Source organism: Equus asinus, chromosome 2, assembly GCF_041296235.1.
Source record: "Equus asinus isolate D_3611 breed Donkey chromosome 2, EquAss-T2T_v2, whole genome shotgun sequence".
NCBI lineage: Eukaryota > Metazoa > Chordata > Mammalia > Perissodactyla > Equidae > Equus > Equus asinus.
In genome coordinates, this window is record NC_091791.1 from 60454926 (window position 1) to 60475410 (window position 20485).

General features: G+C 53.2%; 1 protein-coding gene across 3 annotated transcripts in view; it reads left to right on the top strand.

Moving 5' to 3' along the window:
* LOC106830631 (cadherin-23) overlaps window positions 1–20485 on the top strand; it is a 76378-nt gene that overhangs the window by 39860 nt on the left and 16033 nt on the right. For 2 of the 3 annotated variants that reach the window (XM_070489753.1, XM_044756749.2), the window contains exons 5-15: window positions 2053–2274; window positions 2578–2697; window positions 3352–3532; window positions 8445–8578; window positions 9144–9353; window positions 9918–10025; window positions 11423–11525; window positions 12874–12999; window positions 13745–13948; window positions 15356–15814; window positions 19226–19342. In XM_070489753.1, coding sequence (XP_070345854.1) covers window positions 2053–2274; window positions 2578–2697; window positions 3352–3532; window positions 8445–8578; window positions 9144–9353; window positions 9918–10025; window positions 11423–11525; window positions 12874–12999; window positions 13745–13948; window positions 15356–15814; window positions 19226–19342 — 1984 coding nt within the window. Of the gene's footprint in view, window positions 1–2052; window positions 2275–2577; window positions 2698–3351; window positions 3533–8444; window positions 8579–9143; window positions 9354–9917; window positions 10026–11422; window positions 11526–12873; window positions 13000–13744; window positions 13949–15355; window positions 15815–15989; window positions 18208–19225; window positions 19343–20485 lie in introns of those variants that run through there. The other variant, XM_070489743.1, reaches the window with a different exon arrangement.

Sequence of the window (20485 nt, forward strand, 5' to 3'; positions counted from 1 at the left end):
GGTTTGAGCAAGAGCAGCATGGCTGAGCGCATCCTGACAGAGTCATTGGTCAGCTGTGGAGACAGACCCTGGCTGGGCTAGAGGGGACCCAGGGAAGCCAGTTAGGAGGCTACTACGGCCACCCAGGGGAGGGACAGTCTGCCACAATTGTACAAGCTTTCTACAAGGCATCTGCTTTGAGAGCCTAGTGATTCTAAGATAATGAAGGGTTCTGGATGCCATGCTAAAGAGTTTTGATATTCCATTTTCAGGTATATGAGGATGATAATAATGTAACATTTACTGACCACTACCTCTCTGTTGGGCACTTTTACAAGCACTTTACATTAGTATTGAATGTAATCCAAAGCTATGAGGTTTGCACTGTTAACAAGTAAGAAAGCTGAGGCCCTGATACGTCAAGTGCCTGCCTAAGGCCTCATGTCTAGTAAGCAGAATCAGGAGTCCTGCCCCTGCTGGTAGAGGAGCGGTGCAAATGTTGTCCCCTTCTTCCTGCCCAAGACGGCTGGGAACTGACATACGAGGGCCAAAGCCTTCCAAAACTCCTGGAAGAAGTAGTGGAACCTTCATTTATCTGACCCATTTCTTCTGGTGCAACCTCTAAGGTTAATATTTTACAGATTTTGAGTTATTGCATCCATCTTAAGCTTTAATACACTTCATTCTTCCTCCCCCTCTTGTCCTGTGCCTTCCTTTTGAGCCTTTATTTTGCTGCTGTCTTTATCATTTTCACCTATTGTCTACCCATCTCCCTGTCCCCTTTCTTCTTCCCTTCCATTTCTCTCTCTTGAGATCAGGTGGGGAACAAGAAAAAGAAATAAGTGAAGGGAAAGGAAATAAAGAAAAGAGAAAAAAAAAAAAAAGAAAGGGGCTCAACCGAAGAAAGTTTAATGGAGAGCCTGTTTACGAGGGCTGGTGAGGCACCCATAGACAAGCCACTGCAGGAAGCTGTTACCACCCAGGTATCCAAAAGCATGAGAGGAGGTGAGGTGATTGGAGCCCAGGGAGAGCTGGAGCTGTGAATGGGGACCACCCAACAGGAGAAACAGAGCCACCGGCAGAACTGCAGGAAGGAAAGGAGGAGGTGTGGAGGAAACAACCCCGCCTCTCCTTCTTCCCTCTTCCTGCCTTCTGCCAGACCCTCCTGTTGGCCAAACTCCTGGAAGCCAGATGGCCAGGGAGCCCAGGTGAGGTAGTCCACAGGGGACATCTCCCAGGTGGAGAAGCAGAGAATGGAGGAGGGGCGGGACAAGGGACAGAGAATACTAGCACATGGTTAATTTTCTTCCCGTTATCTACTCTGCTTGTGAAGTACTACATCAACCATTTCTGATGGTTCTTGAGTGCTGTTCTCTGAGTTCTGTTTGGCTGAATATTATTTGTGGTCTGATTGGTCCAGGCATCAGCCAGAAATGGCCAGTCACAGGAGAGCATGTTGTAGGACCTGTTCTTGTAGTGAAGTCATGTTCTGTGAGCTTTATTTTTCACACTTCAACAGCCCATGAAATGGCCCCAAACCCGATGTCTCCCTCTTAAAAATGCTGAAAATAGGTGTTTCTTCCATTTACATGAACAACGGGTGAAGTGTAAATACTCTGTTGGGCTAAGTACATCACATTCTTGCCTTTTGTGATCTGGCAGGAAGCCCAGGGTCACTAAGACCCTGGCCCAGGCAAAGCTGTGGCTTGGAGGTGGTTACTGGAGTTCATCTCATATGCCAATTTTAATCATTAGATTTCTGTGATGACAAGGATCCTGAGGTTGCATCTGACCTCAACAGTGCCGTGATTGATTACTGATGTCTGCCATGGGCGTGGACAGTGGTGGTACAAGTGCCATCTTGGACCTAAGCACTTACCACCATGGCTTTCGGTGGAGCCTCTGTGGTTTCCTCCTCTATTAGCCTGTGCCTTTCCTCCCTCTCATCCTTCTCCCTTTCCCTCACCATATTGGACCACACTGAGTAAGTTCAACCTAGGAGAACATCCAGCTGGTTCCACCTCAACCCCTCTAAGCAGCTGACTAAGAACCTGACCACGTCCTTCTCCACAGGCCACCACTCACGTGTATGTGACCATCGTGGATGAGAATGATAACACACCCGTGTTCCAGCAGCCCCACTATGAGATTGTACTGGATGAGGGCCCGGACACCATCAACGCTAGCCTCATCACCATCCAGGCACTAGACTTGGACGAAGGGCCCAATGGCACAGTTGCCTATGCCATTGTCACAGGCAACATCATAAACACCTTCCGTATCAACAGACACACGGTCAGTAGCTGATGGCAGGGTCCAGGAGGAGGGTCAACTGGCTAAAGGGATTGGAGGGGAGCTCAGTGACATCATGGGGGGTGGGGTTGGGGGCCGAGCAAAGATGGAATCTGGGAGGAAACTGGGGGAGCAGTCAGTCATGAGGATGAAACATGGCGTCTGGGTGAGATGGGGCCTGGTCTAGAGGGCAACAAGGGTTCCCCATCATGGCCAGGGATGTCAGGCCTACCTCTTGGGGTGGTCGGAGTGTGCCTCAGACCCACAGCCATCGATCCACCCTTGTCCCCTCTATGTATCCCCTAGGGCGTCATCAGTGCCGCCAAGGAGCTGGACTACGAGATCAGCCATGGCCGCTACACCCTCATCGTCACTGCCACGGACCAGTGCCCCATCTTGTCCCGCCGCCTCACTTCCACCACCACGGTGAGTGTGCGGGACACAGCCCCATCTTGCAGGTGGGGGGAGGACAGAACCCAGAAAGCTCCAGTAGGGAAGGGCATAGGGAAAGATTGTCCAGGAGAAACACTTGAATCCAAGAGCCCTGTCCTGGTCTTGGCAACTCACCCAAACTTGTTCTGTGACTTCAAGGAGGTTACTGAACTTCTCTGTGTGGCTGCATCTATCAGATAGATGATGACACTTGCCTTCCTCTCCTTCATGGGAAGAGCACAGGCATTCATATCCCTGATCTACTTCCTAGCTATAGCTATGTGACTCCAGACAAATCACTTGACCTCTCTGAGCACCACTTTTCCTCTGCTGTGAAAGGGGGATAATAAAAACTGTTTCAGAGTGTGGGAGGAGAAAAGGAGACCGTGTAAAATGACCATGGTACAGCTATAAATAGAATTTCATAGCATTATTATTAATGGTATTGTTATGCCCATAAAAAGGCTTTGACAGTACAATAGCTTAACCACATACATAGCTTAAAAGGCTCTCCCACATCCATTGTCCCATATTCTTGCATCAGACCCATGAGGCAGGATTATCAGGTCCAGTTTACAGATGAGAGAACTGGGCCCAGCACAGGGCTGGCTGGGATGTGGCCCCACCTAAGCTTGCCCACCATCTCAGGTGCTCGTGAACGTGAATGACATCAATGACAACGTGCCCACCTTCCCCCGAGACTATGAGGGGCCATTTGATGTCACCGAGGGCCAGCCAGGGCCCAGAGTGTGGACCTTCCTGGCCCACGACCGGGACTCAGGCCCCAATGGGCAGGTGGAGTACGGCATCGTGGATGGAGACCCTCTGGGTGAGTGGAGCCAAGCTGGGCTGTGGGGGTGGCGTGACCCAAGGGCGTCTCCCCCACCCACTGAGGAACAGGATGAGAAAGGAGGTCTCAAAGCAGTCAGGCCCACCATTGTGTGATCTTGCCCTCTCTGGGCCTCAGTTTCCCCATCCATAAGATGATGGAAATCATCATCTCCTAGGGACATGGTAAGAACACTCTGAAATCTGGGAAGAGAAGCTGGTAGCCTTGGAGAGTCACAGATAGAAAATACCCCTGTGTCAGGCCCAAAGAAAAGGCTCCAGAGCAGAGGAAGGATGAGCATCCTTGCCCCAGACCTTCGAGACCCCCCAAATGTAGACACTCAGGGAGCACCAGCTTTCTCCGCGTGTCTCATCGTCACCCGTTAGTAGCCTTCACACTGCCCTGGCTGTTCTCCTGAGTTGCAGAGCAGAGTTTGCCCTGGCCGGAGCAGTTTCTCAAGTCAGTTTAGCTCATTTCTGTGGAGTAGAAATCTCAGACTCAGAGGCCTCCCGGGGTCCTGCAGGGAACACAAATGGGAGAAAGGGTCTAGGCAAGACAATGGGGAGTGGTGGAGGCTGTGGCAGCCACAACTTGACTCCTGCCAATTACAGCCATGTCAAAATGCAGGCCCAGAGGGGCCAGGTCTTCCCGTTTTTAAAAGCAAAGCTGGAAATGCAAATCTTTGTGAAACATCCGATTTTTAACTGATCATTCACTGAATATTTACTGACCACCCACCGTATGCTGATCATATTCCAGGTGCTAAGGATACAGAATGGTACGAAACAGACACAAATCCCTACCTTATGGAACATATGTTCCAGTTGAAAGACACAGGCAATGAACTTAACTGATTAAGTAGATGACTTAGTCGAGTGCGAGGTGCTAAATGCTAGGGAGAAATGTAAAGCCAGGAGATGAGGAGTGCCCGAGCGGAGTCTGCAATTTTAGATAGGGTGCTCAAGGAAGACCTGTCCAAGGAGGTGACATCGAAGCAAAGATCTGAAGGAGGTGAGGAGTGGATCATGTGGACATCTGGGGAAGAGCATCCCAGGCAGAAGGAACAGCAAGTACAAAGGCCCTGAGGTCGGAATGTGACTGGCATGTTCATGGAGGAGCAAAAATGCCCTGTGGCTGGCATGAAGTCTAGCGGGGTGAAGAGTAGGAAGAGCTATCAGAGAGGTAGTAGGCCCCATGTTGTCAGGCCTGGTGGGCTACTGTGAGGACTTGACTTTTGCTCCAAGTGATGTGGGGACCATGGGAGGGCTTTGAGCAGAGAAGGGACATGATTTGACGTAGGTTTTCACAGGACCACTGCAGTTTCTGTGCCCAGAACAGACCATGGGGTTTAAGGAACAGGAGCAGGGAGACCAGGCGGGAGCCTGTTGTTGTCACTCCGGCTAGAGATGCTGGGGCTGGAACCTGGGTGGTGGCCCCAGAGGTGGTAAGAGGCAGTCGGCTCCAGTATATTTCACGGGTGGGGGATGTGCTGACTGATTGGATGTGGGACGTGAGAGGAAGTCGAGGAGGACACCAAGGTTTCAGCCTGTGCGGCTGGAGCGGGGCACAGCTGTTGGCAGACGGGAAGATTGCAGTAGGAGCAGGGGAGGAGGGGCAGGTGAGGTTAGCTGTGGGACGTCGGGTGGGGTTGATGTATGCACCAGGAGTTCAGGAGAGAGGTACTTGGGAGTTGTCAGCATAGAGATACTTAAAGCCACAAGATGAGAGCACGGAGGGAGTAGACAGGCGAGGTCCAAGGACAGAACATAGAACTTGGGGCGAATGTGCGATTAAGAGGCTTAAAAAAGTCCCACTTCTGTAGGACAAGACTTGTCCAGGGTTTGTGGCGGCTCTTTGTTCTGAGGTGCCGCCCTTTCATGTCCCTCTCTGGCCAAGTCTCCTCTTTGGCCGAGTACTGCGCCTTCCTCTTCTAAAACCATCAGAGCAAGGGAATTTTTCCTCTGCTATTTTCAGAAACACGGGCGTTTTGTAGTTTTGCGGGAGTCCCTGCTGCTGGTGGAGAGGTGGATGCTGGGTGGGCAGCTGAGCCCCCTCGAGGTTAGGGGCCCTCTCTGCACCCAGCTTCAGGGTGCAGGGCTCACACCTGTGCCCAGCCAGCTGCAGGCTGCTCCAGGCCGTGGGCCTTTGGAGTCGTGAGCAAAACCTCCGGGTTTCAATCCACGCATGATTGGGGTCGGCCTTAGGAATTTGGGATCTTGTGGGTGTCCCAGGAGACTGAGAGGCAGGCCCCCTGGGAGTGTGAGAGAGGCCCGGGGGGTTCCCCAGGCTGCCTTGGCCTGCAGCTCCTTCCCCCGGGAAGAAAGAGTAGACATCAGAGGGCAAAGCTCACTTGAGGATCACCGAACGCTGCCCCCAGTTCAGAAGACACGAGCAAGGCCCAGGCGGGCGGGCGGGAGGACTAATGGTGTGCCGGAGCAGCTGGCATATACCGGTCACAACAGCCACTCCCCACATCTCTTCCCACCTCCGGGTTCCGTGACAGCACCTTGGTAACTTGAGAAATTGACAAACCCTACAAATCCAGACTGTTTTCTGTGGAAAGCGGGTTTATTGACATATCACAGGTGAAAGGACGTGCCCCAGGCCACCCAGCTTCAAGATCACCTTCCCACCACTGCAGCCTGAACCTGGAGCAGGCTCCTGTCAATGGAGACATCAAGGAAGACGGGGCTCTCACAGGCCACACAAAGCTGTGAGGAGGAGACACATGGTCCAGAACAGTTGGGAAACAGGCCATGGCCACTTGAGCCTCTCCCACCAACCCCGGCCTTCTCACGACGTCCAGTTGCCCCTTCCAGTCAGGCCACTCCTTGCACCCTTTCTTGCATCCTCATCCTCCCTAAAAGCCCCTAGTTCCTTCAGAGAGCTGCCTGGCCTTCCTTTCAGGATGCCCCTACTGCTCCCAAGAGCTGCCACGGACACACAAGGTGGACCAGGCCTTGTCCAGCACCAGCACAACCCTGCAATGCCTCTTTATTGGCCCATTTTTCAGATGAGAACATCAAGGCAAGGCCATTAACATGCCTGAGGGTGCACAGGAGTGGAGTCGGGATACAGACCTGGATATGACTGGGTGGAAAGCCTCTGCTTTTAACCCCTATCTCCAGGAGTGGAATGGTGGGGAGTTCAGGCCCTGGGGCAAGCTGCTGAGGATGACAGTTTGCAGTGTGGGGGCTGTTGGCCTGCCCACTTCCCAATCTTCCCAATCTTCGATCTTTGAGCTGACCTCTGGAGGTCTGGCCTGGGCCCAGCCTCCCAACGCCTTAGGCCGCTCTCGAGGGCCTTCAGAACATCTTCCCTTCCTTCCTTCAAGGAGGTGGCTGGCTTTGGAGAAAAGGCAGGAGGCTATCTGCTTGCATGTGGCTAGGGGCCGAGACAGGGCTGGGAATCCCCTAGAAGGGAATCCCCAGTTCTTTGGAGACCTTGGACGATCAGGCTCAGGAAATCCTGCTCAAGCAGCTTCCTCCCCTCTGAGCAGGGTGCAGCCTGTGAGGCTGCGGGGAGTGGAAGGGCTGGTGGAAAATGCCAGCTGCAGGTGGGCCTTGGAGGGGCTGTTTTGGTAAATCAGAGCAGTGGAGCTAGGGGCAGGGAGTGGTGAGGAGGATGTGCAGAGGCAGGCAGAGAAAATTGTTGAGGAGCTTGGGCCTCTGTCCTTGCCGTGCCCTGTGTGCTGTGTGTCTGTGAGCAAGTCACTGTCCCACTCTGGGCCTTTTCCCCCTGGTGTCAAAAGGGAAAGTGAAGAAAGTAACTTTCTCCGTGTTCCCTGTTCCTGGGGGAATGCATAGAGGTGACCCCATCTTCCTCACACTCTCTCTGCCTCCCTCCCTCACTCTCCCTCCCCTTTCCTCTTGCCAGAGCCTCAGCCCTCTGAGGCTCCCCTTGGGCTCCCACATGCTCCCCTGGCTTCCTGCCCCTCTGCCTCTTCTCCTCACCCACTCCCTGTTCTCCCCCGTCCTCCCATACCTCCTACCCTGCTCAGCTCTAAGTGGTGTTGTCTGGAAAGACCACAAGTCCCATGGATGCAGTGGGCTGAGACCCAGAGCCCTGGGTTTGGGTCCTGGTCTGTCATTAACTTGCTGTGGGAACTTGGACAGGTCCTCACCCTTCTCTGGACTCCTGTTTCGTTTTCCAAAGGCCACGAGGGCCTGGATGGTCTCTGGGGTCTCTTCCAGGTCAGAGTCTGAGGGTCTGAGGTTCCTGCTCTAGTAGCTCTCAGACCTCTGGGCCCTCAGCCATGCCAAGACAAGGACGGGAGCCAAAAGGCCAGCTGAGGCTTCTCAGAACCTCAAAGAAAGGAAGTGGGGAACGACTAGGGGCCAGGCTGGTGGGAGGGAATGGAGGACAGTTGGGGATCCCCTGCCCTCAATCTCTCCACTCCATCCTGCCCTGGTTCCTCACCAGTAGCAAGGCGTTCCTTTGGGTTGAGTTTTGCCCTTCCCCAATATCCTGTTTTACAAGACACGGTATCTGGGAAGGATTGCACATTACAAAGTATCTGACACCATTAATCGATTTCTGATCAATAGTGGTTAGAAAGAGGGTGCTTGTGTAGAAAGGGAGCCCCCACTTTTTCAACGTAGCTGTCTCACCCAGGGTCAGCCCTGGCCTGCCACAGCCCAGGAAAGGAAACTGGTCGGGATCTTGGGCACATTGGGGCACGAACGGGCCCACGGCCACCTGCGCCCTAGCTGTTATCTGGCCCCCTCCCCCCTGTACTTGCTAGTCCTTGGCAGGTCCCGTGAGGATCTGAAGCTGGGGCACTGGAGGACCTACGCTCCAGCTGTCCCCCACCCCTGGCGAGTAAGGCTTGCTAGAGGACGCGGGAGAGGCCTGGGCCCCCACTGCTCTGGGCCACTCCCGGCTAACTCAGGGCTCTCCTCGGCACATGCAGGGGAGTTTGTGATCTCTCCCGTGGAGGGGGTGCTGCGGGTCCGGAAGGATGTGGAGCTGGACCGGGAGACCATTGCCTTCTACAACCTGACCATCTGTGCCCGCGACAGGGGGATGCCCCCGCTCAGCTCCACGGTGAGTCTGGGGGCCCTGTGATGCTGGCTGCTTGCCGCTGCCCCCTGAACTCTTCATAAAGACTCCTGTAAACACTGCTACCCTCATGCTCAGAGAGACCACAGGCTGCTCTGGAGGCAGTCCAGGCCCTCAGGGTCCCTAACAGACCTGCAAGTGCCTCTTGGGGCTCACCCATGGAGGCTGGACCTGGGGCCTGGCAGCCATGGCCGCTTGGAGTCTCCCCCACAGCAGCTTTCTGGGGAGGCTGCCTGGCCAGCCGGGCCTTGCTCCTGTCACCCTGCCATTCCCACTCTGCCTCTGAACCTTTTCTGCTTCCCTCTTATCCTCATTTTCATCCTGTTGCCTTTCTAATTATCTTCCTCTTCCTCTTTCTCCTCCACGACCAACTGCACCCTCCTCCCTCAATTCCCACCCCTTTGCTATCCTGCTCCGTCTCACCCGTCACCTCCTCCTCGGCCACCGTGTCCACCAGTGCACTCTCTCTCCTCCGTCTCCCCCATGCCCCCTTTTCTCCTTGTCCTCCTCCTTCACCTCTTCCTTCTCCTCCTCCTCTGACTTGCCCCAGATGCTGGTGGGGATTCGGGTGCTGGACATCAATGACAATGACCCCGTGCTGCTGAACCTACCCATGAACATCACCATCAGTGAGAATAGCCCCATCTCCAGCTTCGTCGCCCACGTCCTGGCCAGTGACGCTGACAGCGGGTGCAATGCACTCCTCACCTTCAACATCACTGCCGGCAACCGAGAGCGGGCCTTCTCCATCAATGCCACGGTAAGGCCAGGACCAGCCCCAGGGAGGCTGCCCCGGGGTTTTCCTAAAAAGAGGACCCTGCCATAGAGGCTCTTCTGCTGCCACTGTCTGGGCTCCTTCTGGCTCCATTTCCTCTTCAAGTGTCCTCCCTCCACTGAACACAGGAGCCTCTGTGGGAAGTGTGGGATCTCGAATTCCCCAGCTGAGGCATCCCTGGGGTTCCCGTCATCCCCAAGGCTCATCATGTGGAGAGATGGGGCCAGAGCCTTGGTAGCACTTGGTTTGTACCAAGATGCACCAGGAAACCCCCACTTGGCCTCTTGAAGTTTTGCCAGCTGCTGGCACCCCAAGGTCATCAGAGGGCCCATCCTTTTGAGGCAGCAAGACCTGGACATTGGTGGGTCACTCTTGCCCTGGCAAGACCCTGCCGGCCCGTTTTGGCTTTCTGGACCATATCTTTGCTGGTTCAGGGAGGAAATTCCTAGCCACTCCTGGAGCTGCAGGTGGAGCAGTTGAGCATCTGTGGGCCAGAGCCCAAAGTGGGGAGCAGGTGGCTACTCGGCTTACCAGCCCTTCACATCCCAGACAGGGATCGTCACTGTGAACCGGCCCCTGGACCGTGAACGGATCCCGGAATACAAGCTGACCATCTCCGTGAAGGACAACCCGGACAACCCACGCATAGCCAGGAGGGTGAGGCTGGAGGGCACAGGGGGAGCAGGGCTGGGTGCTGGCCCCGGTGTTAGATGCACAGGCTTTGGAGTGAGCAAGCGCGGGGTTCAGATACCAGCTCCACCTGTCAGTAGGTGTGTGGCTTTGGCAAGTCAAGTTCTCTCAGCCTCCATTTTGTCTCCCGCAAAATGAAGACCACACCCACCCCAAAACTGTGGAAAGGAATGAAGGAGCCAATATCTGTGACGTCCTCAGCACAGTGCCTGGCACACGGCAAACACTCAATACAAGCCAGCTGTCATCTTTTCTCCCCAAACCACTGGTACTTGGCACACGTCACAGTCATGTGTGCATATGGGCCTGCATGCACGCACAAACACACCCTCTAGGTTCTGAAAGAGTTACGTTTTCCAGGTGGCTTTTCCCTCAAAAGCCAAAGGAGCTGGCTCTCTTTACCAAGAGGAAGTAGGTTTGCAAAGCAAACAGTCCTTTTGTGGATAGAGGTCAGCCCTCTCTTTCCAGCCTGTGAGGTCTGTGGCAGAGCCCTGGCCAAGAGTCCTGGGGTCTGGCCCCTCTCAGCTCTGCTCCTGACTGGCTGCATGGCTCGTCCAAAACACTGCCCTTTCTGGGCCTCAGTTCCCCCATCTGTACAGGCTGAGGAGACATCAGGTTGGAGGTACTCACAAGCCTCTGACGTCTCATCCTTTGCTCCTCTGTTTCCTTCCTTCTCTCACTTCCTCCCTCCTTCTTTTCTCTGCTGCTCTCATTCCCCCTCCTCTGCCTGTGCTTTAGGAGGGGCTGGGTCATCCTGAGAAGCAGCAGCATCAAGTGGTGGAAATCAGGGCTGGGAGGTTGGTCCCCGCTCTGCCGCTGCCTTGCCATGTGGCTTTGAATAGTCACCTCCGTCTCTGGGCCTTGGTTTCCTCACCTCTGCAGTACAGATAGCATCCAGGGCACTGGGAGGTTCGAGAGATAAGGGCTGTGACTGTGGTTTTGAAAGGCGTGACTCTCACCCAGCAGTGGGTGAGAGTCTGCATGGTCTCTGACCAGGGCATCAGGCAGGCCTGGAGAGTCTGAAAGCCAGGACTCTTCCTGCCTTCAGTCCTTCCAGACCACAAGATGGCACCTGATTAAATCCTGTTTACATCCATTCTCCTGTGAACTTCACAACACCTCTCTGAAGAAGTTAAGATCCCCATTTGCCAGATTAGAAAACTGAGGCCCAGATAAGGGAAATGATTTTCCCAAGGCCACCCAGTGAGTTGCTAGCACAGCAGGGCCTTGAACTCAGGCCTCTGGACCCCTGCTGCAGGCTTTTTAATCATCCACCCTGTGCCCTCACCTTCCTGCCCTCCTCCCTCTGGAGCGCTTTGCTAGAACATGGCCTACAGCTTGCCCTTCCCCCTTGCCTCCCACAGGATTTTGACTTGCTGCTGATCTTTCTTGCGGATGAGAATGACAATCAGCCCCTCTTTACTGAGAGCACCTACCAGGCAGAGGTGATGGAGAACTCTCCCGCTGGTAGGTGCTGGGCCCGCCTGGGAACTCCTGCTGCTGCCAGGCACCACCTGGGCCCCAGATGCCTGAGGACTCCCTTGTGCTTGATAAGAGCCCCGCTGAGGCCGGGCTGGGGAGGCAGCCTCACCACGTGGCTGAACACAGACCCAACACAGACCCAGCGGGTGCAGAAGGGTAGAGGGGAAGAAGGGGCACAGCTCTGAGGGGCTGGTGGTCCTGGAGCTGCCAGGCCTCTTAAAGGCCAGCCAAGAGGCCACAGGTCTGGTTGAAAGAGACAGCTGTGGTCATTGGTCCCCAAGATGGCCTGAGAGCATTCCCATCACCCTCTGAAGAGGGGCGTTTAGGGTGTGAGGACTACCCAGGAGGAGAGTAAGCCCACCCCTCCCTGCTCCTCCGCCCCAAAGCAGAGGGCATCCGGAGGCTTCCAGAAGCCCAGGAAGCATCTGTAATCAGAGGTGGGGGGTCAGGGGGCCCTGGGTAGACCAGCATAACCCTTTCCCACACACGTGCACTGACCATCCTCACTTCCCTTCAGAGGGAGAGAATCTCCTTTTTAATATCCCCAGGGAGGTCCCCTCACTCCTCCTCCAGCCTCCCCAGCCCAGAAGCTTGGATTCTAAGTCAGAAAGCAATGAGCTAAGATACTCTGTCTCTGGCTGTGTGTCCCTCCTACATGAATTCGTTTCTTAATCCTGCTTGTGTATAAGCTCACACGTGTGCCAGTAGGTGTCCATATCAAGACATATGTGTGGGCTTACAGGTGTGCACAAACACACCTAGGCACCTGGGTGCCTACAGATGCACTTCAGGTGCAAATGTGCCCACCTGCAGAGGCAGACGAGCACACAGCCGGGGAATCCCGGGCCTGCAAGTGCTCTCGTGTGGGTGCTCATGGCCACATGAACACGGAGTCTCGCACACGTGTGGATTCCTAGTCGAGTACGGTCAGAGATCTGTATGGAGCATGCATGTACACATGTGTGGATAGACTGAGCTGGGTGTGCATACCTGGACCAGGCCCACACACAGGGAAGGGACCTCAGGGAGCCCCCAGACCCTCCTGCAGAGTGGCCAGCCTCAAAGGCTGCTGGGAAGGCAGGCATGCTCCCGGCGGGCCAGAGGGGCTTGCTCACCACTGTTGTGTTTTCTCCCCAGCAGGGCTTTGAGGCCGCTCCCCAGGCATCTGCGTCAGTCTGCCAAGGCTGCCGCAGCCCGGCCCAGGGCCTCCCCATCCCGTCCACCTCACCTCCCTCCCTCTCATCCATCGTCAACCATGGCTCACCGCAACGGGTGGGGGAGGGGGTGGGGGGGCCAGGTTGGCCCTGCAGTGACCCCTCTCCCCCTGGCCCAGGGACGCCTCTCACAGTGCTCAATGGGCCTATCCTGGCACTGGATGCAGACCTGGACGTCTATGCTGTGGTGACCTACCAGCTGCTGGGTTCCCAGAGCGGCCTCTTTGACATTAACAACAGCACCGGTAAGGCCTCTGTGCCACCCCAGCACTCCCAGCCTGGCTCCAAGTCTTCCAGCTGGGATGGGAGTGAACCCACTGCTAGATCTAGGGCGTCCCTTGGGCCAGGGGGACCCCATTCCTCACATCCCGCCATGCCCCCAGGTAGCTGGATTAGGCTACCTAAGGGCGAGAGGGGAGGACCCAGGAGGAGGCTTCGGGCTGATACAAGGGACCTGTTGGTGCACAAACTCTCAGCCTAGGTATAGAGCCCCCCAACCCGCTCCCTCCATCTCCCCATGCCCAGGCCAAAGGCTCAGGCCCTGACTCAGCCAGAAGCACCTAAAGGTCTGTCCTCAAACCAGACCCAAAGCTCCCCAGGGACCATGTGACATCAGTCTGGTCCTGAACAGGAGGCCAATTTGGTGACAAGTGACAACAGGGAGGGATATGCTAATACCTCTCTCAGTGGAACAGATCAATCCTCCACCCTGGGTCACTCATCCCAGGCAGGACTCTGGAGATCTGCAGAGGACACCTGGGGAGGGGACAATCACAGGAGACTGGCTCTGGGGGCCCGGGGCCCTCCCTAAGCATTGGCTGATGAGCCTTTGGGGAAGAAAGTCATTGTGTTGCTTTCTCTGCTCGTCTTTCATCTCTTTCGCCCATGTGCCCCTATCTTTCTCTGTCCCCTCCCGGTTGGCTCTCACTCTGTCTCCACTCTGCACCCCTTTTCCTTTGTGTCAACCTGGCTGATGGCACCGGGAGCCAGGCATGGTGACAGTGAGGTCAGGTGTCATCATTGACCGGGAGGCCTTCTCACCCCCTGTCCTGGAGCTGCTACTATTGGCTGAGGACATCGGACTGCTCAACAGCACAGCCGACCTACTTGTCACCATCCTGGACGACAATGACAACTTTCCCACCTTTAGCCCTGCCACCCTCACGGTCCACCTGCTGGAGAACTGCCCACCTGGTAAGCAGAGGACAGGCCCCAGCCCCAGCCCCCATGCAGGAGCTGGTTGGGGGTCCACGGGGATTGGAGCCTCACAGGTTGGAGGCAGAATTCACCTCTAGTGGGGAGAAGGAGGGGCAGCATGGTAGGTGGAAAGAGCTCTGGAGAGGGAGTCAGGAGACCCAGGTCCCCCTCACTTGCCTTCTCTGATCCACAGTGTCTTGTCTGCAAAACAAGATTATTAAGATATGTTTCATCCATGTGCCTGGATGGAAAGACTGACATTTTTAAAGTCAAAATAGAGGAGCCAGCCCCATGGCCGAGTGGTTAAGTTCGCGTGCTCTGCTTCTGGGGCCCAGGGTTTCGCCAGTCAGGTCCTGGGCGCAGACCTAGCACCGCTCATCAGGCCGTGCTGAGGTGGCGTCCCACACAGCAGAGCCAGAGGGACCTACAGCCAGAATATACAACTATGTACTGGGGGGCTTTGGAGAGAAAGAAAAAAAAAAGATTGGCAACAGATGTTAGCTCAAGTGCCAATCTTAAAAAAAAAAGTCAAAATAGGGTTAATGTGATTCCCATCAAAATCAAATATGACTTGGGGGATAAATTTGATTCTAAAGGTCATCTGGAAGAATAAGAATATTTTGAAAAATAAGTATAACAGAGCCAGATTTGCCTTCCCAGATAATATAACACATTACAAAACTACAGAATTTAAAACGACATGATATGAGCAGAAGACTCTGGGATGAAGTAGCCCAGAAACAGATACCAGTAAATTACAGACGTGATGGAGCCAATAGTGAAAACTAATTATTTAGTGTGCAAACATCTATTCATATTTAGTGTAGATTCTCACCCCATATCAGACACCAAAAGGAAACCCAAAGACGTTCTAAAGAAAATATAAAAAGTAGAAAACATTAAAGAAAAAGAAGAAAGTTTAGGTGAATATTTATCTGATTTCTGATAAATTGATTCTAAGCATATAAGAAACAGAACAACTCAGAAACGGAAAAATATTAACTTTTGGTACATATGAATTTAAACTTCTTTACATCAAACAATTATAGGCAATATTAAAAGGCAAACAAAAAACTGAGAAAAAGATATTTTTCACATTATCATAATTATACAATTCATATAAATTGACAGAAAAATAGGGAAAGGACAAAAGCTAACAATTTGCAGAAGAGAAGATACAACTAATCATTAAATTATTAAAAATTGTTCAATCTCACAAATAATCATACAATTCAAAATAAAATGAGATATGATTTTCCTACAAAATTGCAAACATGAAAAATGTGTAAAAGTTAGAGACTGGCAAGGTTGTGGTGAGAAAGGGCTCTGTGAACCAGCAACAAATATACCTTGTTTTTTGAACAAGCCACTGTGCTCAGCTACTCCCTGTTACAACTCCCACAGGATTCTCAGTCCTTCAGGTCACAGCCACGGACGAGGACAGTGGTCTCAATGGGGAGCTGATCTACCGAATAGAAGCTGGGGCTCAGGACCGCTTCCTCATCCACCCAGTCACTGGGGTCATCCGCGTCGGCAATGCCACCATTGACAGGGAGGAGCAGGAATCCTACAGGCTGACAGTGGTGGCCACCGACCGGGGCACCGTCCCTCTCTCGGGCACAGCCATCATCACTATCCTTATTGATGACATCAATGACTCCCGCCCCGAGTTCCTCAATCCCATCCAGACAGTGAGTGTGCTGGAGTCAGTTGAGCCCGGCACTGTCATTGCCAACGTCACTGCCATCGACTGCGACCTCGACCCAAAGCTGGAGTACCACATCATTGGCATTGTGGCCAAAGATGACACTGACCGCCTGGTGCCTGACCAGGAGGATGCCTTTGCCGTGAATATCAACACAGGTACCAGTGCCTGCTCCCCTCCCAGTCTTCCTCTTGACTCCCTGCCCAGGCTCCTTTCCTCTGCTTTCTTCCTTACCCTCCCTTCCGTCTAGTCTCTCTCTCCCTGTTCCTCCCTTTCCCTCAGCTGCTCCTCTTTCTGCCTCTCTTCTCTCCCCTGTTGACACCACACCCTTCCTTCTCTTTTCCATCCCTCCCCTTGCTCCTTCCCTCTTTCCTTTCTCTTCCTCCTTCTCCCTTGACCAGCTCTCTCTCTGAGATTCTCTCACTCTACCAGTGTTGTATGAGAGTGCCCGTCTTACCACACTCCTGCCAGCATTAAATATTATAAAGTTTTTGTGTCTGCAATTTTATAGGAAAATGGTACCATGTTTTAATATGCATTTCTTCAATAACTGGGTGGTTGAACACTTTGTTCATATGTATACTAGCCATTTAAATCATCTGTAAGTTATATGTGTGTGTGTATATATACATATATATACATACCCTTGATGATTTTCTTACGCTATCACAAAACAAAGAGAACTGTGGCTTAGCTTTCACAATTTATGCAACTTATAATTTTTTTGAGGAAGATTAGCCCTGAGATAGCATCTACCACCAGTCCTCCTCTTTTTGCTGAGGAGGGCTGGCCCTGAGCTAACATCCGTGCCCATCTTCCTCTACTTTATATGTGGGACGCCTACCACAGCATGGAATGACAAGCGGTGCCATGTCCACACCCGGGATCCGAACCAGCGAACCCTGGGCCGCTGAAGCAGAACATGTGAACTTAACCACTGCACCACCGGGCTGACCCCTATGCAACTTATAACTTTGATGGCTTTACCATTTTCCCAAAAGTTTAGTGTTTTTGCTCGTCTGGGGAGTTAGGGAGGGGACATGGGACATTACAGGTATAATTCTTGGAAGTCTCAGAGAAGTGACAAAAAAACTAACATGGCTGTGACAAAATGCTAACAATTGTTGTTATTCAGAGAAATGAGTAGTAAAACAGCAATGAGATATCAGTTTTCCATACATGATTAGCAGATATGAGGATGCTGGACAATATTATTGGTGACAATGTGGGGACATCAGAACTCTCATACACTACTGTAGGAGTTTAAACTGATTTCATCATCTGGACAGCAATCTAGCACAAAGTACACTTATACCCCCATGACCCAGCAATTCTGCTCCTGGGTGTATATCCCAAGGAAATTCTCAGGTCGATAATGGGATGATCTGAGGATGTTTACTAAAATGTTACTGGTGGTGGGAGTTGGAGACCACCTGGGCATTGGAGAGTATAATGTAGGGTGGGTGCACACCATGGGATACCAGGCAACAGTTAGAAGCAATAGATTAGACTCACACAGAGCAAGATGAGTGCACCTTAAAAATGAACACTTACTGAAAAGAATTAGAAATAGGATGGGATATATATACCACAGCTCCATTTGCATAAATGTAAAATACATACACAAAACAATACATGATTTTCAGGAACACTTTAAAAAAAACACTCTTCAGTACATTACAATGATTTCCCAAGGGGAGAGGAGTATACAAATAAAAGGGAATAGATACATACATAAAACAAGAGTGATGCCAATGATGATGGTGTGCAATGAACCAAAGAATATGACTCATTCAGTGTGCATCTGAGGCCAAAGGAAAAAAGAAGACAGGAAAACCGTGAGCACTAGGAGAAGTTAGATAGGTTAGCCATGTCCCAAGTTAGCAAAATACCCGCAGCTTTGGTTGGTCAGGACCATGGGGAGCTACTCCACGCCTCTGCCCAACTTTAAGCTATCACTGGTGTCTCAACCACTTTCCTCTTCTGTTCTCCCTCCCTCCGACTGACTCTCTTCTCTCTATTTTTCTTTCCAGTGTCTTCTTTGCCCCTCTTCCCAGCTCCCTCCCTTACCTTCCCTCCCCTTTCTTCTTGCCAGAGCCTCAGCTTTCTGAGCGCTCCTCTCCAACTGGGCTCCCGTTGCTCCCCTGGCTTCCTTTCCCTCTGCCTCTTCCCCTCCACCCTCTCCCTCCCAAACCTCCCGCCCTGGTCAGCTCTGAGTCCCAACGCCCTCATGCCCTGCTCTGCTCCATCCCCTGTGCACCCTGGACTAACTGATGTTAACCCTCTTCTCTCTTCCTCATGGCTGGCAGGCCCACAGGTTTGAGCTCTGTTTCTCTGTCACTTCCCACCTCATCTCTTCTCTGCTTCACCCCATTGCCTTCCTCCATACCCACCGCACCCACCACCACCCTTCCCATCCTGTGGGCCCGGGCCGAGGCCGCGGCCCAGCCTTTGCAGACTGAATGCAGCCACCCTCTCCCCATCCTCGCTCCCCAGCCTCGGGACGGGGAGCGAGAGTAGGAAGAGGAGGAGGAGGAGGCAGCGGCCCAGGGTAAGTGACCACCCCGCGGCTGGGCACTCAAGGAGGACAGATGTCCAGCAGGGGGATTTGCCAATGGGGAAAGGAATCCCAGAGACCCCAGTGCCCGAGAGGGAACTGGAAAAAGAGAAAGGAAGTTTCACTCTAGGATGAGGCTGATGGAAGGAGGAGCTGCCAGGCCCTCCAACAGGCAGGAAGGAGAGAATTCACAGCAGAGCCAGGCCTGAGATGGGCCAAACAAGGTCTGTCCAGCCCAAGCCCCAGCTCTGGAGGGCTCTTCTGTGGTTTGAGGGCAGGCAGGGGCCCTGGGAGGCTGCGGGCAGGAGAGAAGGAGACAACTCCTTGCTAGCACGGATATAGTGTGGTGCTCCTTTCCTACCGTCAGCCCATGTCCTGCCCCAAGACCAAGGGGCAGGCCCAACTGTCCAGCCTGTTCCACCCACTGTCCCCTCCAGGGAACCCCCTCAGGGCTTTTTAGCTGCCTTGACCTTCCTTTATATTTGACCTCATTAGAATACAAGAGTTTTTTAAATTGTGATAAAATACACATAACATAAAATTTACCATCTTAGCCATTTTTCAGTGTGCAGTTCAGTAGTGTTCAGGATACTCACATTGTTGTGGAATACAAGCATTTTTTAAACAAGGATTTACATAGCACTTTCTATGTGCCGAGCACAGTTCTAAGCCCTTTATAAATGTAAACTCGTTTAATTGTTAGAATCCTCAAAATAGCCCTATGCGGTAGATCCTGAAATTAGCCTCATTTTACAAATGAGGAAACAGGTGCAGAAAGGTTAAATAATTTACCCAAGGTCACCAGCTAGTAAACAGTGAGTTAGGGGCAGAGTGATGTGTCCCCAGCTTGCAGATGGCTGTGGTCTCATCCCAGCCAAAGATGAGACCAACAAGGTCCATTGGGGACCATTGCCCTCGGCAGGGATTGGGAGGGTTGGCCAGGAGCACCCCTGGGAGGCCCAGATTTTAGGGGGTTCCCCTCAGGCTGAACCTGACCTGGTCTGGTCTACAGGGTCTGTAATGGTGAAGTCCCCCCTGAACCGGGAACTGGTTGCCACCTATGAGGTCACTCTCTCAGTGATTGACAATGCGAGTGACCTACCAGAGCGCTCTGTCAGTGTGCCAAATGGTAAGGTTCCCCAGGGGCATCTCCACTGGTTCCTCAGAGCCCATCAGGGCGGGAGCGCTGGCCGGGGACAGGGAGGGAACAGCAGGACCCAGCTGCAGAGGCTGCCAGTAGTCAGGCTACAGTGGGGCGTGGAAGGTGGCAGCTACCGTGAGACTCAGGGTGGCTGTGTGTCCTGGTTGTTAGGCAGAGCTCAGCAGTGGGGTGGGGGCGGTGTCCAGGAGCCCAGAATTGTCTGTGATCTTGAACTCCAAGGCTCAAAGTAGGAAGGAGGCTTGGTAGAGGCTGGAGGGGGATTGAGAAAAAGATGGGTTAACAGACTTAGGTCAGAATCCTGTTGTCAGAACTGTTAACAAGGGTGTGGCTGGGATGTGAGACAGGAACCGCAAATCTGCTAGGAAGCCACAGGGTCAGCCCAGAGGAAGGAAAGAGCAAGGAAAGGTGACCTGAGGCCATGGACACTCCATTGGGGGCACAAGCACCACGGCAGAGAAGAGAGGGGCAGGGATGCTGCCTTAGCAGGCCAAGTGCAGGCTGTCCTGCTGCAGCCTGAGGCGTGAGCTGGGAGGGGGCTGCGAGAGGCGTGGATTTTGTGTGAGCAGAGCAGGGAGGGAGGGGGACGTAGGGGTGGGGTGGCCTCAAGTGGCCTCTGCCACAAGGCAAGGTCAGCTGCTGGAGTGAGGAGATAGGCCTAGCAGATATTGGCTGCTTATCTTTACGGCCCAGAGGCCCAAGTTTCCAGAAAGGAAGGGCAGACCTGATCATCTCCTCAATGTTCCACACTCAGAGGGTGAAGGGCCCAGGCTAGTTATATAGAGAGAGCAGCTCAGACAGGAGATAGAAGGCTGAATCATGGGAAGGGTCTTAAAGATCATCTTAGTGGTATCCCATTGCACAGGTTAGGAAACTGAGGCACAGCAAGGGCCAGGGGCTCCACAAAGGTTACCAGCCAGTTGGTAGAACCCAAGCCCTTTTCCCTTACGGAAGAGTGAGCGACCAGACCAGAAGAAAGGGTCACATGCCACCGCCTAAGGGTTGGGTCAAGCTTCAGGGGGTCCCAGGAGGCCTGTGAGATGCTGCCATCCTCTCTGCGCTTGGCTGAGACTTCAAAAGGCCTAGCCAGCCTCACTGATGCCCTCTCACTTC